The sequence below is a fragment of the Rhea pennata genome, chromosome 5 (assembly GCF_028389875.1).
Source record: "Rhea pennata isolate bPtePen1 chromosome 5, bPtePen1.pri, whole genome shotgun sequence".
Lineage (NCBI taxonomy): Eukaryota > Metazoa > Chordata > Aves > Rheiformes > Rheidae > Rhea > Rhea pennata.
In genome coordinates this window covers 56,710,046-56,737,079 of record NC_084667.1, presented here as the reverse complement: position 1 = coordinate 56,737,079, position 27,034 = coordinate 56,710,046, and the positions used below count along the sequence as shown (strand labels likewise).

General features: G+C 45.1%; 1 protein-coding gene across 1 annotated transcript; it reads right to left on the bottom strand.

The window, feature by feature from the left end:
• Positions 1-26,794, bottom strand: HHIPL1 (HHIP like 1; the record flags this gene model as incomplete). Its single annotated transcript, XM_062576945.1, has 9 exons — positions 1-6,171; positions 8,442-8,524; positions 10,521-10,602; positions 13,567-13,712; positions 14,624-14,750; positions 16,550-16,878; positions 17,844-17,987; positions 20,746-21,392; positions 26,537-26,794. Coding segments are annotated over 9 exons (2,370 nt in total), but the record flags the coding sequence as incomplete, so codon positions are not given.
• Between the last annotated feature and the right edge of the window lie 240 nt (positions 26,795-27,034).

Sequence of the window (27,034 nt, the reverse complement as noted above, 5' to 3'; positions counted from 1 at the left end):
TTTCCAACAATTTTAATGTTTTTAATATGGCCACCATGCAGACACAATGCAGAAATCCAGCTGTGAAAAATTCAAACATTCTGTTTAACTGGAAATAAATAATGTTAATTGTGCCTTTATATAGCATGCCTTCACCCCCTTATCTGTTTGATGACTTCAGTCTCACACAGTCACTACTTTGTGGCAAATAATCATTTGCTTTTAATACTGCAAAAGATCAAGTTCTCTGCTGCAAGAACTGAAAAATTCAGTACTGCATGACTGCAAAATCAAACCACTCAACCTGCCATTGAATCGAAAATATTCTAAGAGTTTAGACAGCTTAATATTCTCTGTATCATTCAACATGGAATTAAAACTCCACAATACTAGAAGACAGTGATCCAGCTCAGTGGAACACTGCATAAAGAACGTAAGAAGATTTCAAAATATGCATTGAAATATACCTCCAAATCCCATCTTGCTGTTCTGATGGTCAAGTAATAATATGTGATCTCCTCGTTCCTACTATTATTATGTCAGCTAGTGTGAAAAGTATTGAGGCAGATAAACTTATTTATAGTAAGATTCATACAGAATTTTTTTAATAAAATATAAGAGAGCTATTTATCTTAAACCACCTCCATTGGAACAATCAGTGATTGCTTCCTTGTTACTCATCATCTACAATATTCAGGAAGACATTTGCTGCTGTGTCCTTACACTTCTATTCATACACCATACTGAAAAGGGGGAGGGGGAAAGAGAGATGAATACTTTAACTTCAACATTTGGTTATTTTTATTACAAAAGACAAATTGCAGTATTATAAATAACACTACAAAACAGATACTTAAATTGTATTGCCGGCACAATTACAGTAGATGACCTTCCTTTAAATCCAGCTATTAATAAAAGAAAAATGTTACTTCTATTTCAAAATAATTACATAACTTTTCTCAGCATATGTGCATATACATGTATATATATGTGTATGAATATACAACGTAAAGCAGTAGGCCAAATTCTACTGTTATTTATATCTGTGTGAATCATAACTAAGTCCATTCAAGCCAAGGCTACTGAGGTGTGTTGCAGGGTTTCTGGAAACAGAAAACAATCCATTATTTCAACCTGATTATCAAGGGACAGGACAAAAAGAAAAACAGCACCAAATTAACAACAAAAATCTGACTTTCCATTTGACACCGGGAAAATCACCTCCCCAGGCATCAAGTCCCTAAGTCACAGAACCTGCCAGGGAACATCAGAGCATCTTCAAGTGCTGACAAAGAAGGAAGCCGTCGGCAAGCGAGGACTCAAGCTGGGCCCGCTCAGTCAGGCACCAGTGGGTCAACGGCCCCACACGACTGCACAGGGACCTGCTGTGTCATGTTTCCCAGCACCTCACACCCAGCACAGCATGTTACCAAGGAGGAAAAGACCTGAAGCGAGATCTTTCTTCTGTGATATGGGTTTAACTTTAATTTCCTCTCCCCCAGCTCTTCCCAAGCACAGCTTCAGATGATGCAACAACTGCTCAACCCCCCCTGCACACCACCGCAATCGCCCCCGGCAGACCTTCGCGATACAAGAACATCCCTCGTTGTCCTACACCTGGATGGAGCCTCTGTGAAAACAGCCCCCAAAGTGGCTCTGCTGCTTCCCCAAGAAACTCCCTGTACCTCCTAGGTGTCTGTGCAATGTTGGGCACTGCAAAACATGGTCTAAGATGTTGGTTTAAAGAACAGCTACACAAACAGGAATGAAATACCTTGTGGGCTGCAACTCATCTGGTATCTATCTAAAACTACAATACATGGTAAAAGGAAAAGGGGAAAAAAAACGTGAGCAGTCCAAATACTAGCAATATATTCACTGTGTTCAAAAGCAAGTGCACAAAAATAAAACCACCACTTTTTCTCCCTGCACTTCTGATGTGCTCCAAGAATTTGTATTCCTTTATCACCCCATAAACAAATTGTCAAGAACATTACATAGCCTTGCAATCTGAAACTAAGTCCTTAAGAAAAAAACAGTCACCTTGGGTTTAGTTTTCACAAAGCCTACGCCTATATTTATCAAATCAGAGTTGTTCCCTAGGATTAAAGGTAGCTGGTGCACGACATCCCACATTTACACAATTTAATACTTTTACTTCCAAAATTGGCCAGCTGCATCCAAGCTGCCTGCTGCTGGGAATGGTCCCTCACCTGTACTTACTCCTGAACTCCTGAATCCTATGCTAGGATTATTTGGGAGAGTGCTGGCTGGTCTCTGCCAAAAGCATGCTGGGGACTGCTCTAAAGATTTAATGACACAAGTCATTTATTGCCAATGCCAGGAAACTTTTCTAAGTGTTTTCCTGGTTCATTTACTAATGCGGATGTAGCCAAAGAGAATCTTTGGCAATACTTACACCCACATGTGTGTATCCAATCTTTGCTGGAGTCCCAGATTCACATTTTCCTGCCTTCTCTCACCAGCTGTGCCCCAGAGTAAAGCCTGGACATGAAAACTCATGAAGACCATGAAAGAGGTGGCAGAATATTGACAAACATCAGGTGGGTATGGAGTCTTACTTGTTTGTACAACAGAGAAAAACGCAAGGTTAATTTTGGAACGCAGTTATTGGTCATCAAAAGACAACCAAGCAGGGCCCTGGCATGCACAACGGAGTGGCACCCTGCTCCGTGGCACGGGGCAGGCTTGCTGGCCAGCTGATCCGCTCTTTTATTTCCCCCTTCAGGTGCAAAGCCATGGCACCCCAGTAATGCAGAAATAAGCTTGGTGCAACAACGCAGCACAGCAGGGAACAGGGTGCTGTGGCAGCTGCCCTGACGCCCACTGCTGCCCGCCGTCCTCCTCACTGCGCTGCGTTAAAACCACGTCTTCATGGGGCGGGCATCGGTTCTGAGCACCCCGAACAGCTCTGCCAGCCTTTGAGTGTTCCCACAGCAAAGCCTTATGTATTTCTTGCATCTTCCTCATTTTGGCAGAAAACTCTAGAATTTTTCTGCAGTAATTTGCGGGAAAACTTGTCTCTCTGACCCTTCAGAAAGACCATTATAAGGACACTCAAATTTTTGCCTGTAAGATGTATCTATAGCACAGAATGTAACAGAGTGCATAGATGCTTGGGCTGCCTGTTGGGTACCAGAAGCTGCATAAGTGAAAGAAAACTGAGCTCTTTGCACATCTACTCTACCTTGGAGACAAAGAAGAGGAGGTAGGTGGGCTGAAAGTAGGCTGCATCCTCCATGAGATACAGCTGCTCTGACATAACACATACGCTTTACAGCAGTGGAAGGAAAAATACAAAATATTCCAGTTTGAATCACAGAGGTGGTATTAAGAGAGAAGGCAATAAACTCTATTACTATGAGGCAGAAGTCAAGGACTGCACATAACACAGAAAAAAGCAGCTGTAATGTGATAACCAGCATTATTCCAGGCTATTTTGACACTTGTCCTGAATCAGCATCCAGACTGGTATACTAGCACACTCAAATGCAGCAGCAGTGTTTATCGAAAGCTCAGTTTATATGAGAGCTGGGTATAAAAACATATTTTAAAATGCTACCAGTAAAGACCCTATTAAACAGCAGATAATATATCAGGTATTTAAATATACATGTACTTCTGTGCTTTGAATATTACAGTCTTGCAATAATTATCTTCCTACCTTCGTAAAAATGTACTGAGCTGGCATGCACATACATTTACACATACGTGCCTACACATACTCAGATGCTTTTGCTGCCTATCTGCAATGCTCTTCCACTCCATGTAGGCTGGGAGAAAGGATAAGAGGGAGAAGATGTGTTTGCAAGTCTCTGTCTTCCTCTACCAATAAATATTTCCTCTGAGATTTATGTGGCACCCACATAACTCCCTCAATATACATCCAGGGCTACAGCTCTGTATTTGTAGAGCCAGCTGCATCCTTGCAAAGCTCTCTGTTGCCAACAGCTGATCCTGGTGGGTTGGTTTCCATATGCTTTAATCTGTCAACAGAGACTGTGTGCCATTAAGTGATTGTCAGCTGGGGGTTGGTGGCAGTCAAAACTAGCAGCATGCAAGAACTAGGTGGCCTTTGATGATGCAGATGCTCAGGAGGTTCAAATGGGCTAACTCAGGAGAAGGGTAATTAATAGCTAGATCAAAAAAAAAAAAAAAAAAAGGAATACTTAAGTGCTTGGAAAATGATAGTGAAACTCCCATCTTACAGACATCCTCAAATCATCTCAGTTACTGCACAGTATCTTTTGCTATGCAGGCCATTTTTATACCCAGAAGTTTTTAAGCAGAATTCTCCTTAAAATGTCACAAACAGTTGAAATTCGGCTAAGGAAACAAAGGAACTTGAATTCTGAAGAATATTTAATCTTTACTTTCCATTTCTCTTCCCCCCACCAACCCTCTAGTTCCATTGGCTCAATAGGTGCCAACTGCTCTCATAGCATTTACAAAAGACTCTCTTATTTGTTTCCTGAGCATTTGGACACATCTCAGGTGAATTTCTGCACTTTAAGTGGATGTACTTGCACCCTTATTGCAGTGGGAAGTTGTACTTGATGGCATTTTTACGTCTCTAATGAAATAAAAGTGATACTACCCAAAAGGCATGTTACATGTCTGTTCTCCCCTTTAAATCGTACATAGATTGGGAAAACAGTGCTACTTGTTTGATCACCTACAGTGAAGGTGTTCTTTAGTATCAAAAAATATTCAATGATTATACCAGAAAGTCCAAGAAAAACTATTTAAAACAATCTTATTTAAAACAAGCATCACTGTTTTGTGTTTAAGAGGATATTGTCAACTTGAAACTGGGGAAATAAAATAAATACCCAAATTAAGAGCTTGAGATACCAAGCCCTGCTTCTGAACTTTGCTGGATGCACTACTTATTTTACATTTGTTCTGTCTTTCCCTTGGTTCTTGCATGAGCAGTAAGATAAAACCTATCTTTATCACATCAGAAAAAAATAACAGGTAAAATGCTGCCAATAGCAGTGAGACCGCAAAAAAGGGAAACGTGCCTCCAATCATTACTTAGGTGAAAAACACATTTCAGACAAAACGAGGTTTTTAAAGCTCTCCTTTAAAAAGGGTATTGCAGGATTTTTACTCCAATACATGATGTCTTGTCTACTCGTTCATGCCTGTGAAACTGAACGCATAAACGTAATGCTACGTGACGCCTGAGGAAGTGGAGAAAGGCACAAAGGATTTTCGGGGTTAAAACGGATTACAGTCCTGCTTGCAGGGAAAAGCTCCAAATTTCTAGAGTAAACAGAAGAAGCAGTTTGCAGGCAGGCCACTACGATTTTTCCTGATTTTCTTGACTGGTACACAGGTGCATTCTCTTTGACAGTCAATAGGATCGTCCCGACGGACAGCACTGCAAAGGGATCGCTGCCCCTTAGCGCACGGAAAGCCAGCGAAAACCCGCTGCTTCCGCGTCCCGCCAAGGAGGGCAGGCGCTGGCCCGGAGGCGCCCGCAGATCTCCACGCCGGGCCACGCGCGGCCGAGGCCAGGGCAGGGAGACACGAGGCCGCGCGGGCCAGGCCGCCTTCGGCCTCGCCGCGCCGCCGCGGGGAGGCCCCAAATGGGCCGCGGCGCCCCCCGGCCTCACCAGTCCTCCTCCTCCTCCTCCTCCTCCTCCTCCTCGCGCCGGCGGCTGCAGACCACGCCGGCGTCCTCCTCGTGGGAGCAGTCGTGGGCGCCCAGGCCGGCGTGGGCGCACTCCAGCAGGCTGCGCTCCCGCCCGGAGCACCGCACCTCGTCCAGCAGGATGGGCAGCCCGCTCCCGGCGCCGAACTCCGCTCCCTTGCTGGCCCGCGCCGCCCGCGCGAAGCCCAGCTGGCGGCACACCACGGCGGCGGCGGCGGCCGCCCAGCCGTCGTCGCACACCGTGCCCCACCGGCCGGCCGCGAACACCTCCACGCGGCCCCGCGCCGGCCCCCGCCCGGCCGCCAGCCGCACGGCGCCGTCGCGGGGGGCGCCCGCGGGCGGCGGCTCCTTCTTCTTCTTCTTCTTCTTCCTCCTCCGCCTCCTCCGCTGCCCCTCGCCGCCGCCCGGCGCCGGGGACGCGCGGGTCCCGTTGGCGGCCGGCGGCGAGGCCCCCGCGCGCGGCGTCCCGCCGGGGGCCCGCGGCCGCGGCGTCGGGGCGCTCACGATGGGCCCTGCCGGGGGAGAAGCGGAGGCAAACGCGTAAAACACAACGTGGGGCGGCTTTCTTCCCTCCTCAACCGAAAAAATAAATACGGCCCTGAACTCCGAAGAGCTTAAAATTCTTCACTATCACAGTTTTCAGGCGTTACTGGACTTGTTTATCCGCAGGCGCTCTATTTTTACCTTTTAAACTAAACTTTAGCTTGTCAAAATGAAGTAATTCGGGATTACTCAAAACAGTAATCAGCTGGGTTGGGACAGTGTCACGTGGGTTTGCAAAGACACCACAGCTTCTCGAATTTTATCCCAATGATATCCTAGATTTATCCTCCACTCTCATTCAGCATTTGCTTTGTAGTTTAGGGACAGGCAAAAACGTGACAGTCAAGGCCGTCCCAAAAGCCATCGTCCCCAAAAGGCAAATCTCTGGAACATCCCACTTTTTGGAACAGCCTCTCAAAAATCTCCTATTTGGAGAAATACTCTATTTATAGTACGAAAAGTCTTTCGTTCTCTGGAAGCTGAGGTTGTGGAAACAAGAAATAAATGCGCAAGTCTGATCCGTGCACATCTCTGTCTTTGGAGACCGACCTAGCAAAGCAGTTTGTAATTCTGGATATCGTATAATGGTATGTAGGACTGCAGGAAAGCTGATGGTCATCTGGGAGTGCTTTCACCTGGCCAAATCAAACTGTTACTGTTCTCCCTCAATCTATTTTTAAATGCATTTCCAAGAAATGCATTCATTCAGCTAACGTAAGCTGCATGCTTTCGTGATTTTCTAGCACTCGCACTAAACATGAGTCAAAACAACAAAACATTTACAGCTATACATCTTTGTCTTCATGCTTCTGAATTAAAATTTTCATGCTAGGTTTTCACCTAAACCTGAATTTAGTTCTTGAAGTGCTTAGAGGAATCTATCCCACTGTTTCTAGGTTTCAATTTGTGATAAAAGCATGCTTCTAAAGCAAACAAACTACAAAAGATTCAGTTACATTTGTTTAAAAAAATAAACTTTGAGATTTGCATAGAACGTAATCCCTAACAAAAAATAGAGTCTCCTTCTCTGGAGATGTTCAAAACCTGCCTGGACGCGATCCTGTCTAACATGCTCTAGATGACCCTGCTTGAGCAGGGGGTTGGACTAGATGATCTCCAGAGGTCCCTTCCAACCTCAACCATTCTGTGATCCTGTGACAGAGACAGAACTGGCCGAACATGAACAAAATTAGTAACGTTTGAAAACTGTGCACAGAGCTTGGAGAGCGGAATGTTTCCAAAGGCATGTCAACAGTTAATAATTAGCCTTGTTTATTCCACCTTAAAAGATTTCATCTCACAAGGTGCTGAGTACCCTCATTCCTTCATGAAGTCAAAGCTTTAGGAAGTGTCAGTGATTCAAATATAGCATAACAGGATTAAAGTAATTACAAATTAAATAAGAGTATACAGATTTTAAAGTTCTTGCCCTAATATTAACTTTATTACAAGCCTGTTAGAGTACTGCCTAGGTACTTATATGTGTAAACCAAAAACATTGCAGAAAATAAGTGAGATCCTGCCGGATCCAATTCTGAGAACCTACAGGTGCCTTTAGTTTTTGCTTTTAACGTAAACAGTACTTGGATTGCTGTAGATTCACCTACATCTTTTACTACTCCAGTGTTAGCAGCGCAATACTGCATTCAGTAAGCAGCAATCAAAATGCCCTGGAGGGTTTGGATAAAACAAAAGTTCATCTGAATAGCTGATCAGGCTGAGTCTTTTGGGATCATTTTCTCATCATATATTCTCTTACTTACAGCCAGTGATGATTCAGACCTTATCTTGCTCAATGAGCTATTTCCCAACCCTTTAACCATAATATCCTTCACCTCCTGAAGTGCTCCTCACTCCCTGAAGGCACTGCAAAAATCACTTATTACTGAAAAGCAACGTCGAGCACAGGATCTCAGTACAGAAACACCTAAGAGGACACCAGGATGTTCTTAATGAAAGAGCCCTGCTACTCTGCTGTGTGGAAAGGGAAAACGTATAGGGGCAGAGCATACAGAGAGGGTTTCACACGGATGGCTAGGTGCAGGAAGACCACTCCAATCACCTGGATTATTACAGCCAACTTCTCATTTCAAAACACCTGGTAAAAATGAATTCAGAGGCTACTCTGAAGGCTGACGTTCTGGGTGGTCGCCAAGCATACAGAGATTGTACAAGCTCTGAGTTTATATTCACTGCCAACTTACATGTATCAATAATAGGCGGCAACAAAGACACTTACTCTCCTTTGGCACAAACTTTATGAGCTTGCTTTTCACTTTCACTGGCAAAGGCTCAACTCGGCATTTTCCTGGTGGTGCTCTCCTGTGAAAAAAAGGGACACAAACAGCGTACAATTAATTCCTTTCCAGTGGCATCATGAGCCTTTGCTTCCAATTGCTTTTCAACTAATGCAGCGCTCATTGCGGGGGGGGGGGGGGAAGTCTTTTTAAATGATCCAAATAATCTCTTACAGCACAAAACATAATCAAACAATCACAGATCTCCATTGATCAAAGTCCAAATCTACACAAGTCAATGGAGTCTTCTGGCTGTGTTTTCACTTGCCATTGATGAATCCATTAAAAAAAATGGCAGACTTGAGTAATATACAGAAAGAGATTAATCAAATTGAAACACAGATCATGAAACTAGACGATATATATTGAACATCTGACATAAAAATATCATGTACAGAAGTTTTCAAGCTGTCTTAAGAGAAGTAAAATGACACACTATTATTTATATACTATTAACATAAAGGGAAAAAAAAGACATCCCCTTTTTTCACAATCAATACGAACGTGGAAAGCAGGCAGGAGGAAAATTTTTAAAGGAAACACAAAGAGTTCTGCGATTTGTCACTGACAGTGAGTTATCATTTTAGTAGTTCCAAAAATGCATTAGTTTCAAACAAGACATTAACACTGTAAGTGCCTCCTACAGAGGCTTTCTCTTAAAAATGACACATTACTTTGACAGAAATTTGTCTGACACAGAAGTACATTTTGCTTCTGAGAAGTTGCATCCAGTTCATAATTGCTTTTCCTGTGATGGTTGGCTTGCTCATCTGCAGGCTTATTTGGAGGATTTTCAAAACTGTTTCAAAAATGCATTCTGTGTGCATTTGGAGTACATAATTCCTGTGTAATTAGGATAGCTTTCATTTCTGTGAACAGAAATGCAAACAAAGAATTCCTCTCAGCTACTCATATAGGGATGTGACATAGTTTTATAAATTTTCTTGGAAGTTTTTTCTTATTCCTATTGCTATACTCTACACTTTACTAAAGAGACTTCTTTTTAAATTTAAGCTTAAGACTGTCTTTTCATTTCTGCTTTTTATTTTTGCAAAGGTTGCATAATACAAGTCTCAACATATGGTTTACAGGAACTATTCCACTGTACTAGGTAATGGAAAATGCTACTGTCAAAGGAGTAAAAATGAGGAAGTTCTGGGGCTGTTTCCAACATATAAACAGAAAAGTGGGTTGACTTCAAAAGAACGCTCAGATAGCTAAAGTTGTAACTTTAATTCATTAAAAGAAAAAAGCAAAAGCTTATGAAGTCTCATTGTATGTGACTAGCTGAAAGAATTTTGGTGTTTAGCCAGTAATAGTAATGTCTGATAAACAGGAAGTTGGAAAAAATAAGCTGTAAGTCTTCCTGTAAAACACTAACACTCCCTGCCTCACCCAATCTCATGTACAAGTGCATGCAATTCAGAAGAAGAAACCATGGTCTCAGTTCATGTGCAAATCACTTTCCTCTCTAAAAAACAGCATAGAGGGTACCTTTTGACATTCTTCTTTCTTTTTTTTTCTTTCTTTTTCTTTTTTTTCTTTCTTTTTTTTTTTTTTTTTTTGTACTCCTTCTGCTTTGTCCAAGAAAGCCCTACAGCTCACCCTGGGCCAGCTTCATCTGGAGCTGTGTGAGTGGGGCTCTCATGGGAGATGTACTGGAACTGAAAAAAAACCCTTGACACAAACTGCCTCATTGCAGATTGGAACCTCGAGAAACTTTGCCTGAGAAAGACAAGCAACCCGTAAGACATTTTTCTAGCTTTCGGGAACAAATCTCCCACCCAGCACAATGCCAGAAAGCCACGTAAGGAACCAGTGTGTAACTGCCAGTCAAAGTAGGTGCTGATGACTGCGGGAGCAGAGCAGACTGGCAACATGTTGTTCCAGCCATTCCTGAACCTCACTGGACAAAGAGGCCCAGGGGCAGAAGAGCTATTTCGTTAGTCAGCATCATTTATCACATTCGAACTCAGACTCAGAGCTCCAAAGCTGAGTGCTGCCGTAAGAACATCTCCTACCTAGAGGTGTCCACCACTTTGTAAATCACTCCAGCAGGAGCAGTAGCACTTGGTATGGCAGTGGACATGAAGTAAAGCTCCCCTAAGGAAAAACAAACAAACAACACAGCCATGAAAACTTTCCATGGAGCTTTGATACTGTTCAACACAAAGGCATTAACTCTGCCTTACAGGTCAGAGAGCAACAAGAAAGCTAGGGCTGAAGCAGGGAGATCTGGCTACCAAAGCAAACAATATGGGCTTGTAATGAAGGCTCATATGATTCCAATGCATAAAATACTCGGTGAGTATGCACTTTAACATATTATCATGAGACACTGTTTTGACATTTTTCCACTGCCCAGACTTTAGCTGTCATCTCAGTCAAATCTGTGTACTTTAACTTCACTAATGCAAAATAGTCAAACCCTGGATTTCCTTTGTCAAAACATAATGAAAGGAAGTTAAGACTGTTCACCGCTGTCTTTTGCTCTTTTTGATGAAGTGGTCCTTTGGGGTGAAATTACATACGAAAAAGATTTTGCTTTGCTTCCCTAGCACAAAGTGAGACATATCTCACAAAAAAGGCATTCGGACTTGCCACAGCTCTGTCAAGCCATGTGGGCTGGGCTTGACCTTCAGCCAGACAATTTCCATCGTCGTTTATTTGATGTATTTTCTTTGAACTGCGTTTCCATCCCTTTCCTCATGTTGTGTCCAGGAGGCCAGCTTACGCTCTTGGCAGCGCAAGCAGTCCCTCCGTCGCTTCCCTTTCATTTTTGTCAGCCCAAGCACTTGTGTGGCCCCATGAAAAAGCATGGGGGAGCTGATCTGGCTGCAATATTACGAAAAAAAAGAAGAAAAGAAAGAAGAGGAGTTGGGAAAAGAGGGCAACTGATACCTGCTTAGTGAGGGTAAGGCCAGATTTCTTTGGGCTTCCAATAGGTAGGAGGAGACTCAGGGGAGGAGGAAGGAAAGGGAAAAGGAGCTGTAGCAGGTAGGAAAAGGAGTGGGCCGTTAGTCAGACACAAATAAGCCAAAAAAAGACAATAGCTCTTAAATGCACACAGTGCGCCCATGCCATGTCCCCTGCCTGCAGTGAACAGACAGTGGGCTCTAAACAAATAATACTGAGCATGAAAAAAAAAATCTTCCTTTTTCTGGTGGTGACACAAGAGTCTACAAGCAGCAGACCAGAGGTACCCTTGGTTCCAATAGGGATGTGCAAAGCACCTGGGGTGCTCCCAGCACATCCAGCTCCCAGAGGATGGGACTGCTAGCTCTGTAACATGTGTGCAACAATCCAAAAATATAGGTTCCCCATAATATAAACACATCCACTAAATCAGCCAAATTAACGTCCATCACAGCAACAACCCTAAAAATAAATACTTCCATGAAGAAAAGCTCGTTAAAATAAATGGTATGATAAGCTCATAAAACCAGACTCCCCACACAGGTGCAAGAGAAGACTGGTCACCGCAGATAAAGGAAACTCATTGAACCGTTATCAACAAATTTCTTCCCATCATAATAAAATAAATACAAAGGAAATAACTCCTCCTGAGAACAGACTCCTGGCCTGAGTGTCCAGCTACCTCTATTTTATTTATGCAAACCATGATTGAAAAGCCCCAAGGCAGAAGAAGGACAGTATTTCACTCCCACTTTGCACTCACTCTGCCCGCAGGTGCAGGACAAAAGTGCATGATTGAGGGTTGTAATTAATAGCCTGAGCCTGCACCCTGATCCTCTTACTTAAGGTAAAGTAGATTTAGATTAACTATTGTTCTGACTTTAGGGTAAGATATCCTCCTTGTCAGAGCACTGCAAAACACCCCTACCTTCTATGAATACTAACTATTGAACAAAATGGATTTTAACTCCAAAAATTCTAATCCCATATTAAAATTCTTGAACTAATACCTAACTGGGTAGGTTTTATTTTCAGAATTAAAAGGGAAAGCACAATGTATATGGTTATCCCCCAAAAGCAACTTCTGATATTGTCTGCACAACTGTCCAGGAGAAACAGATTTTTACAAACTGGGCCATTCTGGTAGCAGGCGCCTGTGATCAGAAGCCAACGGACTTCCCCCGCAACGGGCGAGAAACACAAGCTCCTGGATTTCAAAGTCGCACATGCTGCTCCTAGCAACCAGGCTAAACACTGCCGGGGTCGGTCCCTATGGCGAGGCAGGGACGAGCTGCGCAGCCGCCCGCTCGCCCTTCCTTCGGGCTGGGTAATTAACGCTATAACCGCACTAACATGGGGAGCAGGGCCAAGTTCACTCTCGGCTTCTCATCTCCTCCTTTGCATATCACAGCTGCTCATTCCTAGAATGTAAAATGTCTCAGGTCTTGAAAGTACAGCTACGTAAAACTGCACAGAGACCACATGCCCCAGTCCTGTCCAAGACAAAACCCCAACAGACACAGACAAAACTTGGCTCTAAAGCAGCCTTTTGCATATGCAGATTCAGGACATAACGTAGAGCTGTCACTCTCTTCCAGTTTGAGATGTGCAAATATTCCAGGTCAGTACAAGCAAGTTCATAACTATTTGTTCATTTTATCTGCTTTACTGTATCCATTAATAATATCAACAGATTTCTTGACTAGCCAAAAGCATCATGTCATATTGCTCTTCTCTCACTTCAGTAGCAGCTTATCAGCCTCTGAGGGCCTACATTCCCCCAGGCATTTCACAGCGAAGTTTGAGGCTTCTTGTGAAAGTTGGGCTTTCAAGTATTGGCCCTCAGCTAATTACTTTCCCCCCAAACCCTTTTGCAGCACAAACTGCACTTACGGAGCCAGGCAGTGAACCACCTCTTTCAATTCCTGGTTCAGTCACTGTGCGGCACACTAGACACCTAAGGAAGAGCATGTACCAGGACACTGGGATTGTGGCTCTGGTTTGACATAGGGGAGAAGCTGAGAGTCTAACCCACGCATATTTTAAAGACTGACAGACTCATGCTCTGATCCGCTTGCCTCCCAGAGTGAGCCCTCTCTGACGAGGAACTATAAGCACACGGCTCAATGTGAGATAATACTAAACACTTACCTGCTTCATCTTCAGCAAAAGAAATGATATATCGATAATAGTTATTGATAAGCCCAGGGAACATGCAGGTCTGTCCCGTCCCCATGCAGATCTCGTTGTACTCCCACTCTCCGGTAGCATGGTTCTCCTTCAAAGACATCAAGCGTCTGCAGGGCAAAAACAACTTGCATCAAGTAGCCAGGAGAAAGACTTATGAACATTAATCAGAAAAATTGAAAGGATGTTTAATGCTTCCTACCCAAAGTAGCTGCAACAGAAGCTGCAGCTCCTCCAAGAAATGAAGGATTGTTGATATTAAAACACAGAGGTATTGCGCAGATCAGTAACATCTTGCCTTTCAGGGGCAAGTCAAACACAAGAAAATGCGATTGGGGAGGGATTAACAGGCATCAAGCAGTGCTTCATTACGCGTGGGGTCCTACCAGGGACACAGGACCTGGCTCGACTGCAGCTCTGTGGCTGCTCTCCCACGCTCACCACCCCCGAAAGCTGCTGGTGAGTGAACTGGACTCGGGCAGTCAGTGCACAGAGCACCTGGGATGCCAGGAGGAGAGAGGATCTCTGTTGAAAATGGGGGAAATACAGGTACAGCACAAGGAGAGAAGGTGGGGGAAAATAAGCAAGTCTCAAGCCCCATCATGGGTTTCCATCAGATTAACTTCTGGGCAATTTAAAGCATCTTCTGTGTCTGAAAATGCTGAAAAGGGGAGGTTTCTTTAGGATGCACCAGAATGTTTTTTTACACCACTTTCAGGATTTCCAGTGAACATCCAATCCCCAACGTTTCCTTTGTACCGACACCACGTGAATCAGTGACATCTACGGCTGCTGGAAGATGAAGAACGCATTGCTGTGCAGCAACATGGAATAAAGATTATACAAAGCACACCAGGCGAGTTACTTGAATTAAGCAGTTAGGCTTCGTACAGCACTTGTAACCAGCACATGGCTGCAAGCTAGCAAAGGTTAGACTGCACGAGCGCTCGCAGACAGAGGCAGATCAACAGAGGATGTTGGCTGGGGTACAGCTTAGCGAGCGTCCAAAAAATTTACTTACCCGCTCATAAAATCACCAAATATGTACAGGCCATTCAGGTTTGGAGACTCACAACCCCGATAGACATAGCCTCCCGTAACGGACTTCCCCATTTTGTGTGGATAGGCATAAATCGGAAGCACATCGTCTGTAGAGGGGAAAAGATACGTGGCTTACCTTGTTTTACATATGATGCAGAACACCTGATAATACAGTTCTTACGAGACTATCAGGATACAATTGGGTTTATTTGAGCATCTTCGGATTAAATCAGCTGCTGACGGAGTCAAATTGAGTTGCACTTTCACCTTTCCAGAGCACAGTTCAATAGCCCCTTCTGGCCGGCAGTGCTGGGCAAGGACGGGCTGCTTCAGAGAGACTGGCCCACACGCTACTTGCAATACAAGATGAATATGTGATAGGCCTGAATGCTCTCAATCACCTAGACATCTAACCATTTTCCTAAGCCCTTCTCCTTCCTCTGTAACTAGGCTTGATTAGTGCTGCTTCTGGCCAATTTCTAAAAAGTCTGGCTGCCTTTCCTATGAGTTTGGAGGTTACTTTTAGAGATACTGCATCTATGCAGATGTTTGCCCAATGTAGCTTTGTTTTGGTGGTGAAACGGTAATGGGTGACCTGGATCCCAGCTGCTGACGCAAAGACAAGTCAGATTCTGTCAGTACCAAGGGCTTGTGTTTCAACTTAACCTGAAAGAGCCATAAAGTATTTATGGTATGGCACAGGCAGGATGCAATACTGCCAGGTTCATTGTAAAATGCAAACTAAAACACAAGACAGCAGCAAAACAGAGGGAACTGCCCTCATTTTGAAGCTCTCCAAGGTCCCTCCTAGGTAGGTCCTCACCCTCCCTTCCCCTGAAAGCCTGGGGGCACACGTATCTCCTCTCGGCCCTCATCCCACTCCTTCCTCCTGGCGTTTCTCCCTGCCCTGCGTTTCAGACGTCCCGAGCCTAAGGCTCCGCGTGTGCCTGTCCGTCACGTCCCGGCCGCGCTCGAGGCTGCTCGCCCCGCGGCAGTGCTGGCCCGCGGGCGCGTCGCCCCTTGCACCAGGCACGTCAGGTCAGCTAGAGCAGGTGCTTTCTGTACTTGCACTGCACTTATCATTTAAAGGGGCTGTGACTCTTCCCTGCTCTGACAAAAGGCTCAAAGGCTCTCTGAAGGCATCGGCAAGCATCCTGGATCCCGGGAGGCCTCAGCGAAGTGCTTGCCACGAGCACTAAAGGAGGCACTGTCATGCAGGAGAGCTTCAGATGGGCTCTCTGACATTTGCTTCAGCAATGGATGTGCAAAAAATCTGCTCTGCGCTCTCCATGTTTTTATGGAAAACATCAAATCACTACCACTTTACTTACATCTGAGTTAATAAAAGGCAGGAAGTTAAACAACATCACAGAGCATGTAGAAGAGAAAAAAAAATCAGAATCTCAGTTAGTGCAAATCAGCACAAAATGTGGTCCAAATCAAAGCCTGCAACACAACACGCTCTGACTTAGCACATGCACCAGAGCCCAGCCAGCTGGCAAATACCCTGCCTCCAAGTTAAAAATTAAAAAAGAAATTAACATTTTCTTTCTGGCATAGTTAAAAGAAAGAAAAATATTCTGCACATGCTGTTACCTGTAAAGCAGCAGTATGCATATTAGCTGGACAGAAAAAAAATATATATATATACATATATATGTATATATGTGTACAAACACACACATATATACACACACATACACATATATATATATTAGTAGCTTTTGGAATTCTAATATTTTCCTCCAAGTCAGTTCCCTTCTAGACAGAGAGAGCATAGATTTACATCTCAGAAACATATGTTTGCAACGAAGTAGTCAGCCTTTGAAGGCATAAATTAAAAATGAACACACGGAAAATCTTTCCAGTGTGAGAGGCAGATAATTTAAACACAACGTGTATTTACCTATTGAAGAATTGGTGCAAAGTTTTTTATCGTAACAGCTGAACCCTTCCCTTGCCCTCCAGCCATAATTTTTTCCTTTCTCTACAATGTCGATTTCTTCATACTTGTTCTGTCCTACGTCGCCGCAGAAAAGACGGCCTTTCCCTTCCTTCGTGCGAGGCTCGCCCCGATCGAACGAGCAGCGCCACATGTTTCTCACGCCATACGCGTAGACCTCAGGGCGAGCTTTTGGGTCATCGAGAAAAGGGTTGTCGGGGGGGATTCTGTAAAGAGGCCCACGGTCGTTGTTGTCCACATCGATCCGCAACACTTTGCCCAACAACGTTGATCTGCACTTGGAGAAGAAAGGAAAAGAGAAAGAGAAAGAAGGGAAATAAGACTCGACCCCAGTTAAACACACATTCTCACTCAGAGACGGGTGCTTTAAAAAGTCTAACGTCTCATTATTTCTGTTTTGGAGAGCACAAGTGTTTCAATATGCCAGAGAAACCAACCAACCCACCCACTGGAAACTATTAAGGGAGCGATGCATGCGGTCTGGCACTAACTGTAGCTTTGCAGGACGTGTAACCGGAGCAGGCTCTGGGTATACAAGCTCCCGCAAGCAACTTAAAAAATGACGGTCTTGATCCCACCGACGTTCCCCCTGTAAGCACACGACCCGTTTTACTGACCTGAATGAGACCAGTCACGGGAGAAAAACGAGCAAATAGCCAGAGCTGGCAGGATTGGGGCCAAAGTTAATTTACTATTCATGCCAACTGCCAAACGGACGGCGCCCCACGCCTGAGCTGCTCTCCGTGCCTGCAATCCCCAGAGCCCTGGTGATGGGACTACCGGGGCGGTGCACGGGGTGAACGCGACTGCCCCGCTCCTCCGCGCTGCCCGCGCGCGTGCCAGCTGTGGCAGCGCTTTTATGATCCCGACATTGATACATGAGCACTTGGATGGAGACCATTTCGTTTGATACAGGCCACTGAGCAGCCTTCAGATGGTAATGACCGCCTGCGCCTGGCTGCCTGGCAGGCTCCAACTAGTCGCTTGGGGGTGAAAGTGGGGATTGCTCCGTTGCTCCATTTCACTGACCCCTCTGTTTGCCAGAAAATCCAGCCCAGAGGAAAAAGCTGTGAGGTTCACTGAGTTACCATTTCTTGCAGGAGAAAAGAAACGCTACGCCAACCTCCTCTATGGAGGAGTTGCACCAGAGGTCTACATGTACCATGGTCTGCATAAGCACCAGCAAAGAGGCAGCACGAGAGGCACACGATGTACACGAAGTTTTAGGGGCTCATACTTGTTCTGGGCATTTCCAAAGGTCCCAAAAGGATCCCCAGCCATGCCTCCATCTCCAGTAAATATATAAAGATAACCATCATCACCAAAGAGCAGCTCTCCTCCGTTATGATTGGAAGCTGGTTCTTCCACTTCCAGGATTATCCTAATCAGAAAGACCAATGAAGTGGTATCAATTGCACACGTCCTAAGCAAACAGCAGAGTAACACGTTAGTCTAGTATCATCCTTGACACATGAGAATGGCTGCAGATCATTCCTGATACATCTTTCTCCATAACCATGTTACTGACTTTTACGTAGGCATAACTGATTTTATTACCATACATAATTCCAACATATTTTCTAGATTATAGAAACACCAAATTGTGTAATAAGGAAACTGGGAAATCACATGACAGTTTACTTTTAAATAATGTTTTTCCTATGGCTCTTTCTTCCTCCTTGTTACACTTTAAAAAAAAAAAAGGCATTGCCGTTCAAAATCAGACAGTAAGCTACAAGTGAGAGCACTGCAGTCTATCTGTGCATCTGTACAGTACTGGGCACAATCTCGACATGCACTTGCAAGGAGGTGAAGACTTCTCAAATGTTAAATAACAGTTAAATTCTTAAAGAGAAAAGATTAAAGGAAAATTATATACACAGTACTTTATGAACTTAAAGAACTGTTAAAAGCAGCAGCATCAACAGAGTAACATTTTGACAAAGGTTATTCAAAGCAGTACCAACAACATTTACCTTAATTTTGAAATCTAATTCTCTGCTACTTTCATTTGCTTATTTAATGTATCTGGCAACCCTTTCTTAGGAAGGAAAAGGTGAAACACAGAAAGATATGACTTTATAGAGCAGTAAAGCCACAAACACATGCAGTTAAAATTCCCAGGCTTAACAACTCAAGTTTATTTTACTCCAGCTTTTTAAAGGGACCCGATCTCATGCTGGCAGCGCCTCTTAATATCTGTAAAAATGACTCTTTATAACCACATATAACACCTCACCTTCAGAGACTTTGACCCTTCTGAAAGTAGTGGTAGTTACGATCACAAAAACATTGCAAAATGTAAAAATGACATTGGTAACATGTAATTATTCTGTCCCCTGCTGTTAAACTAGCACTTCTGAAACAAGGCAGCTGTGCAAGAGCACACAGAGACTGCAGCCGTAAGAAGGATCCCGCACGGAGCAGAACCTGGAGAATCCCGTAAGGAGCAGAACCTGAAGTTCTCCTCAGTCTCCCAAAGAAGATGGAAGAAAACTGATATTTTATTTAGTAAAAACCTGCAGGCACGCAGACATGGGCCTTCCTGCTCAAGGAAGCGCCCCGTGGGAGAGCACTCGGATGAAGTCAGTGGGAGCCATGCCTACACAAGCACCACACTTGGGTTCTTCTCAAGTTTTTGCTGCACTAAGGATCAGCTAAACAAGTACAGGAAGAGTTACAAATGCAGAACAGGGTAATTTTTAAACAAGACAGCCCAGGGGCCCCCACATTCACAGGTTTAAGCTCCTGACTCACTTTCCTGAGGAACACATTAAAATTCTCTTTACCTGTCATCAGCAAGGCCACTCACATTAAATTGCTCTAATTGCTATACAGACTCGTGTCCCCTTTCTGCCATCAGGCTATGTGCATTTTCAGGCTAGAATTATCCACTGCAGAGTATTTGAAAAGCACCTAATACATGCTGTGTAACTCAGTTACAATTTTAAAATTAATACTAGTGGAGGTTCTCTTAAAGCAGTGGATTTGTGATTCTGTAACAGGCTATAAATCTATAAGCTTTCTCCACATACAAACCTCTAATTATCTGTGCATGCTAATGTGAATGAACTGAAGGATGAGACTCATTAAGTCGGAACCTGCACAAATTTAGAAATAGGTAAAGCTGTATTTCAAAAAAGTGCACATAAATGCATAGGCTGTGCCTCAATCCAACTGTCCGTCTCCTGCAGTAACCACATTGAGCACAGCAAATCTAGTAAACAGACCTTACACAGACACCCCATTTTTGGAACAACTAGGATGATGCACTTTGCTATAAAGCAAAATTTTAATCTCATTATACGTGATATGCATTTTTGCTTGCATTCTGTAAGTTTTCCAAAATTTTTGTAATTACTGTTTTACTTCAGTTAGTGTAATAGTGCATACGGATTTGGTGCAGGTCTTACACAGGATCTCCTACAAGCGTTTCTTGGACTAGTGCACAGAAACACAGTTCCCAGGGCGCAGCTTTCCCAGCCCTGGGCATGCTTGTGCTGGAGCCAGAAGTCGCTCTGGTTTTCTTCAGCATGGCCCTTCTCTTCAACATTTCAGTTATTGAAAGGTAAAGAAAAAGGAAAAAACTTTGATGCCCAGGGAAACATTGAAAAAGAGCTGGTTAAGGAAAGCAGATATTTTCCAAACAGGAACTCAGACCTACATGAGGCAGTATCAGAGGGAAACCCCTTCCACATCAATAAACAAACCAAAATACCAACCGTGAATAATGTTCAAGAAAAGTTCAGTTAAACCTTCACACATATTGGAAGTGAGAAATCTACTCCTAAGCACTCACAGTTCATCCACAGAGGATGCAAATATTCTCTATCTTAATATGCTCTGTAATACAGAGCACCACCCCTTACCCTGGGAATGGAGCTTTGATTTTCTATTCTATATTTGTAAATTTAGAATTTCAGTCATGAGGTATCTGTGCATTTTGTCCTTTTTTTTTCTCCCTTGTACTTTGCAATACTTCCAGCAGGCATGGACTTGAACAAACTTGCTAACACATGAGAATACAAAAAGTATTAAGCCAAGTAAGTCTCATTAATTGTAGTCAGCAGTCCTGAAAAATGCACAAGCTGTCCTCTGAGATTTTAAATACATTTGTCAGATAAACATGTGTACAATACCTTTCAGAACCATGGTCCAAAGTATTCATGTCACCAGGAGAAATTCTGAACTCACTGATTCGGATTCTCTCTTCATAACGAACTTCAACTGAATAGTAGACATACACTTTACCATTAAATCTGAATTTAGGATGGAAGACAATACCTAGAAAACCTCTCTCGTCTCCTTCCCAAGGTGAGGTGAGTACAGCTTCACTGATGTTCAGAAACGGCTTTTCGAGCCGCGATCGGTCGGGGAGGTAGGTCCACACCAGGCCAACCTGCTCAGCAACGAAGAAGCGGTGGGTGCCGTCGTTTGCGTGCACCATCGCAACAGGGTTGCGCAGCCCGTTGGCCACCTCCACCAGGCAGAGCTGGAGACAGCCCTCCGCGTTGGCGGTCACGAATCCCAGGTTTTGATTGAGATTCTCATTAACCAGGAGGTGAGGAAAGCAGTAGTCTACATCCTCCAAGGACAGATAGCGGCAGAATTTGGCCATGTTGTTCTCCAGGGCGATTAACTCTTTGTCCGTAGAGAGATAGCGGAAAATGGACCTGCATTTTTGCCAGACTTGCACGCAGTAGTCTTGGCAAAGCCCTGGGATCGTCCGAACAGGAGTGGAGGGATCCTCAGCATCATACAAATGAGCTGCGTATGGAGAGCACTCCTAGAAGGAGAGAGGAAAAAAAGAACCCAGGCCATTTTTTGAAATAGATTTGAAATGGCTGAACAGCAACTCTAACTGGAGAAATTTCACCTTAGTCTCAACGTATGTTGCAGTTTATTCTGAAAATATATTAACAGAGGAAAAGATTTTAGAACATGAGGTTCATCTCAGTATTTATGGACGTGATATTCCCAGTGAAAGTTGGCTTTCACATGCGGATATTCATTTTTTCAAACCATAGCCTTGACTCAAGAAAATTGTACCAATTCTGACCCACATCTCACTCCTTCACCCTAAAAGACTTTATTTTTCCCCCCGGATGCTCTACTTGCTCACAGATAAAGAGCAGATTCACTCCGGCACCATGGCAAAACTGATGAGGCAACGGCACAGCTGCAATTCCGCCGAGAGGATTCGGGTCCCACATCTCCGGACTGAGGAGGGGTGGGGAAAGGTCGGCAGGGCCAAAGCCACCACTGGCACCGGGGAGCGGTGGGGAGCAGTGGAGCGAGGAGAAGAGATGGACACCGGCAGCGGGACGCTCGCCCCACGTGCGCCTTCCTCGCCCAGGTCGGCGGCCAAGCTGGGAGCACAGGCGCTTTGGGCACCTCACCTCAAGGTCAGATATGAGTCACCAAGTTGAGCGATGGATGCTCAGATTTATTGCATTATATTCAGGATTTTAGACAGCACGAAATGGTCAGAGTCCAAATAGGATCCTCTGGGAGCAGTGGAGCATAACCCACAGTTTACTGAAGGTGTGGGCCCCCAAATCTCGCCCAAGGGCTGAAGTAAGTTTACATAATTCAATGTATCTCCAATAAGAAAATTCTTACATTCTTACAATACAAACATTTTCTTTTTCATAAAAGGCCACTGCAATCCAACCAAACTGCCTGCAAGTTAAAATCCGACCAAGCTGACTTAGTTCTCCTGCTTTGCAAGGGCTTGCAATAAACATATCATATTTTCCAGTTGTAATGCATCTTCCTGACAAGAATCTCAAAAATACTCCCCAAATAATGCAATATGAATCAGTGGAGGCTCAGTTATTTTCATAGGGCATATAAATAACAGAGGCAAGAAAGACAGGAAGCAAAACTATCCTTCCTGAATAAATTCTACATTTTTTAATTCCTGTACGGCATTTTTTCCAAGTAAAACTAGTTCAGTTAAAAAAAAAATCTACAGGGAGCTATTTCTTAATGCAGATTACCCCACTGTTCAACAGCTGAAAGATATAATATCCAAGATGCTTAAGTATTTAAATTATTTGGTAGTACACACAATATTTAATTTTATTTTATTTTCCACTACATACCATAATAAACTGAGCAGCCGTGTAACAGATCATTAGTGTACAATGAGCTTTCCTCCTGTAACGTCAAGCCATTCATTGCAAAATGAAGGTTATTATGCCTTCAAATGAGCAGCAATTAATGTGGTAAAAAGGAGACTGGATGTGACACAAAATACTGAAATTACATACGCAGATTGGGTAGCGGCACTCAACTCAGTTACACGAACACTGAGGTGTGCCAGGGACAGAAAAGAGCTGGAATATTTTCTGATTCTTTGGTTGTGGCTGAAAGTTTTGGCTTTAAAAAAACAATTTGAACAAGAGAGCAAGAGAATTTGAAGCGAGGGCTGTATCAGAGCTCATTCTGTGCAGGGGATTTTGCACATTCGGAGAGCGAGCGAGCACCCTGTTTGCGTACCACGATGTGTCTGAATCCCTGGCAGCCTGTCTCAAATAAATCTTAGGTACGATGAAGCAATGTCTTGGCTTCAGCCTCAGAATTAGCAGTAGCACGGAGGCGCGATTTCCCAGTTCCTGTGCCACTGCTGATTATTCACCACTAGCCTCAGGTGTGTCTGAACAGCAGACAATGCTGTAGGTGACTTCTGCAGTTCCTAGCACATCCCTGGTGGCACATGGATATCCACAGTGGCACTATACTGACAGTGACGTACAGAGATCTATCACCAGCTCGATACTGTATTCATCCATGTGTGTATTTTTATGGTCAATATTTAGAATATCTTCCAATTTTAATGCCATATGACATAAAGCCTGAATCCTGCTCCTGAATGTTTCTGCTTCCGAATCCACTATTGTCTTCACCCTTCACATTGTGTTATTTGTGACATTCCCTCAAAACACCAAGAAACTACACTCAGTCACAGCTCAGCATCACCAACAGATCTAAACACCCATTTCCAAATGACATGCTATGGTGGTTTGTTCATTAACTTTAAATAATGATACGATCCAAAGACCAAAGACATTAATGGACAGATGAGCAGTAACTTCAGCAGGACTGGAACAAGCTCATACTACAAAATATCTCATCGGGATTAAAACAAGTTAGCCAAATCTAGTCTGTCCATTCCAGGAATTCAAAGGCAGCTATTTATCCGAGGAAGCACAACAGCCGGAATTTGGCCGAACACCCACATCACGCAATGGCTTACTTGCTTCTGCTATCACTCTGCAGGAAGCAATGTACTTTCTCAGGAAAACATCCAACTTTCACGTAATCTCTGATATTCCCTGTTGACTCCCACTAGCCCGGTCTGCACGTAAGGAGGGAATGGAAAGCGACTCCACGGCTTGGAGAGAAGAGGTTGGGAGGGCTCATACCCGGGGGAGAGGTTTGCAAAATCATAAAGCTGGTGCATAAGGTTAACGCAGCGCTGTTATTCACAAATCCTCAAATACTAAAGCTAAGAGGTATTTAGTGAAATTAGCAGATCTGTTTAAAATGGATAAAGTACTCCCTTAGGAGAGGTGGCAAACTTTGGGAATTTGCTGCCACGCGAGGTTGCACAGGCAGATGGTATCAGCAGGCTGGAGAAGGATTAGACAAACCTGTGAACAAGTCCATAGGCAGCAAAAGGACTAGGCAGGGCCGGCCTCCAGCACCCCGATGGGGTGGGGAAGGACCGCAGGAAGCAGCCAGGCAGGCGTCGTGCTCTCGCAAAACACCACCTTCTGTGGCCGCCCTCTGCATTAATTTCTCCTTTCAGGGTTAGGCCTGACTATAAGAAATCCTCTCTAGAAAGGGAGCCAGGGCAAAGAAAACAACATCAACAAAAACCCAAAACGAATAAAAAAAAAGGGGGGAGTATGAGGGCCAAAGGATCAAGAATGAAAGACCAGGGAACCAGAGCAACAACACCACTCACAACATCCCTGACTACGTCCATAGCACTTAATAAAAACCTACCAATTAAACAAAAAAGTGACTATAAAAACCAATACCTTCGGTCTCAAATGAGCTGGTTCCTTCTTCAGAGTTTTACCTGAGCACTTCAGTTGTGCAGACTTCTCTCTAGCTAACTAATACAACTCAGAGTGATTGAACAAATCCTGCCCCACAGCAGCAAAAGGAGCAGCACTGCATACCAAATCGCGGTGTAGAAAAACCTAAGAGTGCTCACCACAAGTACAAAAAGAGACACTTGTCAAAATAATTCCATTACCTTGGAGAAAAATCATGAACTGTGAGCAAAAAGAGAGATAAGTATTGAATAATTCACCAAAAAGCACTTATTAATTCAGGTATAGGATATAAATTTTATATACAATGAATAAATGAAAGCAGGAGTGTTCTGGAGGTGTTTGTAATGCCTAAACTTCCATTTTGTGCCTGCATGCCCAGAGGTAAAACCATTTGTAGTCACATCTAGGGCTGATGATGCATAGAGCTCATTAGAACATTTCAGTGAATCATTTCTTCCACCCTGAAACATTTCACTGCCTCCGAAGAAATTTTCAACATCAGCTCTCTGATGTACACAGGAGACTTACTTATCGCTTCCAGAGGCGGAACGAGTGCCTAGTAGACACTGCTAACTTTTTGTTTCCTATCTAAAAATAGTCCTTTGGATACAATTGGTTTCAGGAACTTATTCAAAGGTTTTTGCTTTCAGAACAACGTGGAACAAAACAAAAGCCAAATTTCTAACAGCTGTTGTGGAAAAGGGTTGTCCTTCTCTTTACACTTTGAGTAGCACAAGATTTCCCTGCAGAACACGAGCTGCAGCATTGCTCTAAAGCCACTTTGATCCCACCTCAGCACAGCAGACTAGACTCCTCCGTCTGAGTTAATCTAAGATTTACACTTGCAGAGCACAGAGCTGCCACCGCTCTGTCCCAGGGGCATTTTCATACATACAAGGCCAGCCCTGGTCACAGGGGCAGACACTTCGCTCTGTGCAGACTGTGATCATTCTGTTAGAGTATTGAGTCACACAGTATCAACCCCGGCTGGAAGTTTTTCTTGTGGAGGACAGCAGCCATCGAGCTTGCTAGGCCACATCCTCAGGCAATACTCTGCACCCCTTGCCAGGACTGTTAGCACTGGGCACACACTAGAAGAGCCTCAGGATACTGTAATCCAGTACTAAAAACCATCTGATCCCACGAGCTGGATGCAACAAGGAATACGTTTTACATAGGCAGGTCTCCTCCTGGGTGTCTTCATCACCACCAAAGATCTAACCCTGTGAGGGTGAAGAGAGTCCAGCAACTGCATCTGACTACACAGCCGTTTCTCAGAATACTGCTGCTCATAAATTAAAGCACAGCAGCATCCCAGTTACCGCTTCGGTACCTGCCAGTGGGCAGTAAGTCCAGGGAGGGGCCTGACGATGGCCTATTGCTCCCAAGCATGCTGCGGGGCACGTGTTGGGGATGATGCACTAATGCCAGGTGCACGTTGGCAGATACATCGCTGCTTGGGCCCTTGCACTAACACCATGTTTACACACCAGAGGGGATTGATGCCCCCAAATCTGGGACGACGCACTAATGCCAGGGCTGATGCACCCCTTTGGGGTCCACAGCACCCGTGTCGAGGCTGATGCGCTTTGCGTTTGTGGGCAAACCCATGCCTGGCCGAAGCACCCATGTCTGCACTGGTGCACCCATCCGCGGACTGATGCACCTGAATCTGGGCTGAAGCACCCCTGCGTGGGCGGATGCACCCGCGCCCACGCTGATGTGGCCATGCCGGAGCCCGTGCACCCACGCCACGGCTCACGCACCCTTGCGTGAAGCACCCGCACCGCGGCCGGCGCTGGGCAGCTCCGCCGCAGCGGTGCGGGCAGCAGCAGGTACCGCGGGCGGGGCGCCTCACCTGGCAGAGCAGGTCCTGCAGGTGTCCGGCGCAGGCGGCGTACGTGGGCCCGTCGAGGCGGGCGCTGAGGCGGTAGAAGCGCTGGAGCAGCGCCCCGTCGCGCTGCGCGTCGCAGCAGCCGAAGGCCGCGTAGCGCCCGCAGAAGGCGAGCGGCCGCGGCGGCCGGAACGGCGGCTTGAAGTCCAGGCACTGCGGGTGCGGCCGCGCCGGCGCCGCCGCCAGCGCCGCCGCCAGCAGCAGCCGCAGCCGCAGCCGCGGCCGCAGCGCCCCGCCGGGCCCCGCCGCCCGCATCGCCGCCCGCGGCCGCGGGGAGCGCGCGGGGGGCGCGCGCAGCGCTGCGCAACGCCGCCGCCGCCCCCCGCCCCGCGCAGCGCAGCGCAGCGCAGCGCAGCGCTGCTGCCGCGGGCGGCTGCTCCGCGCGGCCTCTGCGCGCGCACGCGGGCGGCGGCGGCGCCGCCACCGCGCGTCCGGCCGCGCACGTAGATGTGCTCCCAAACT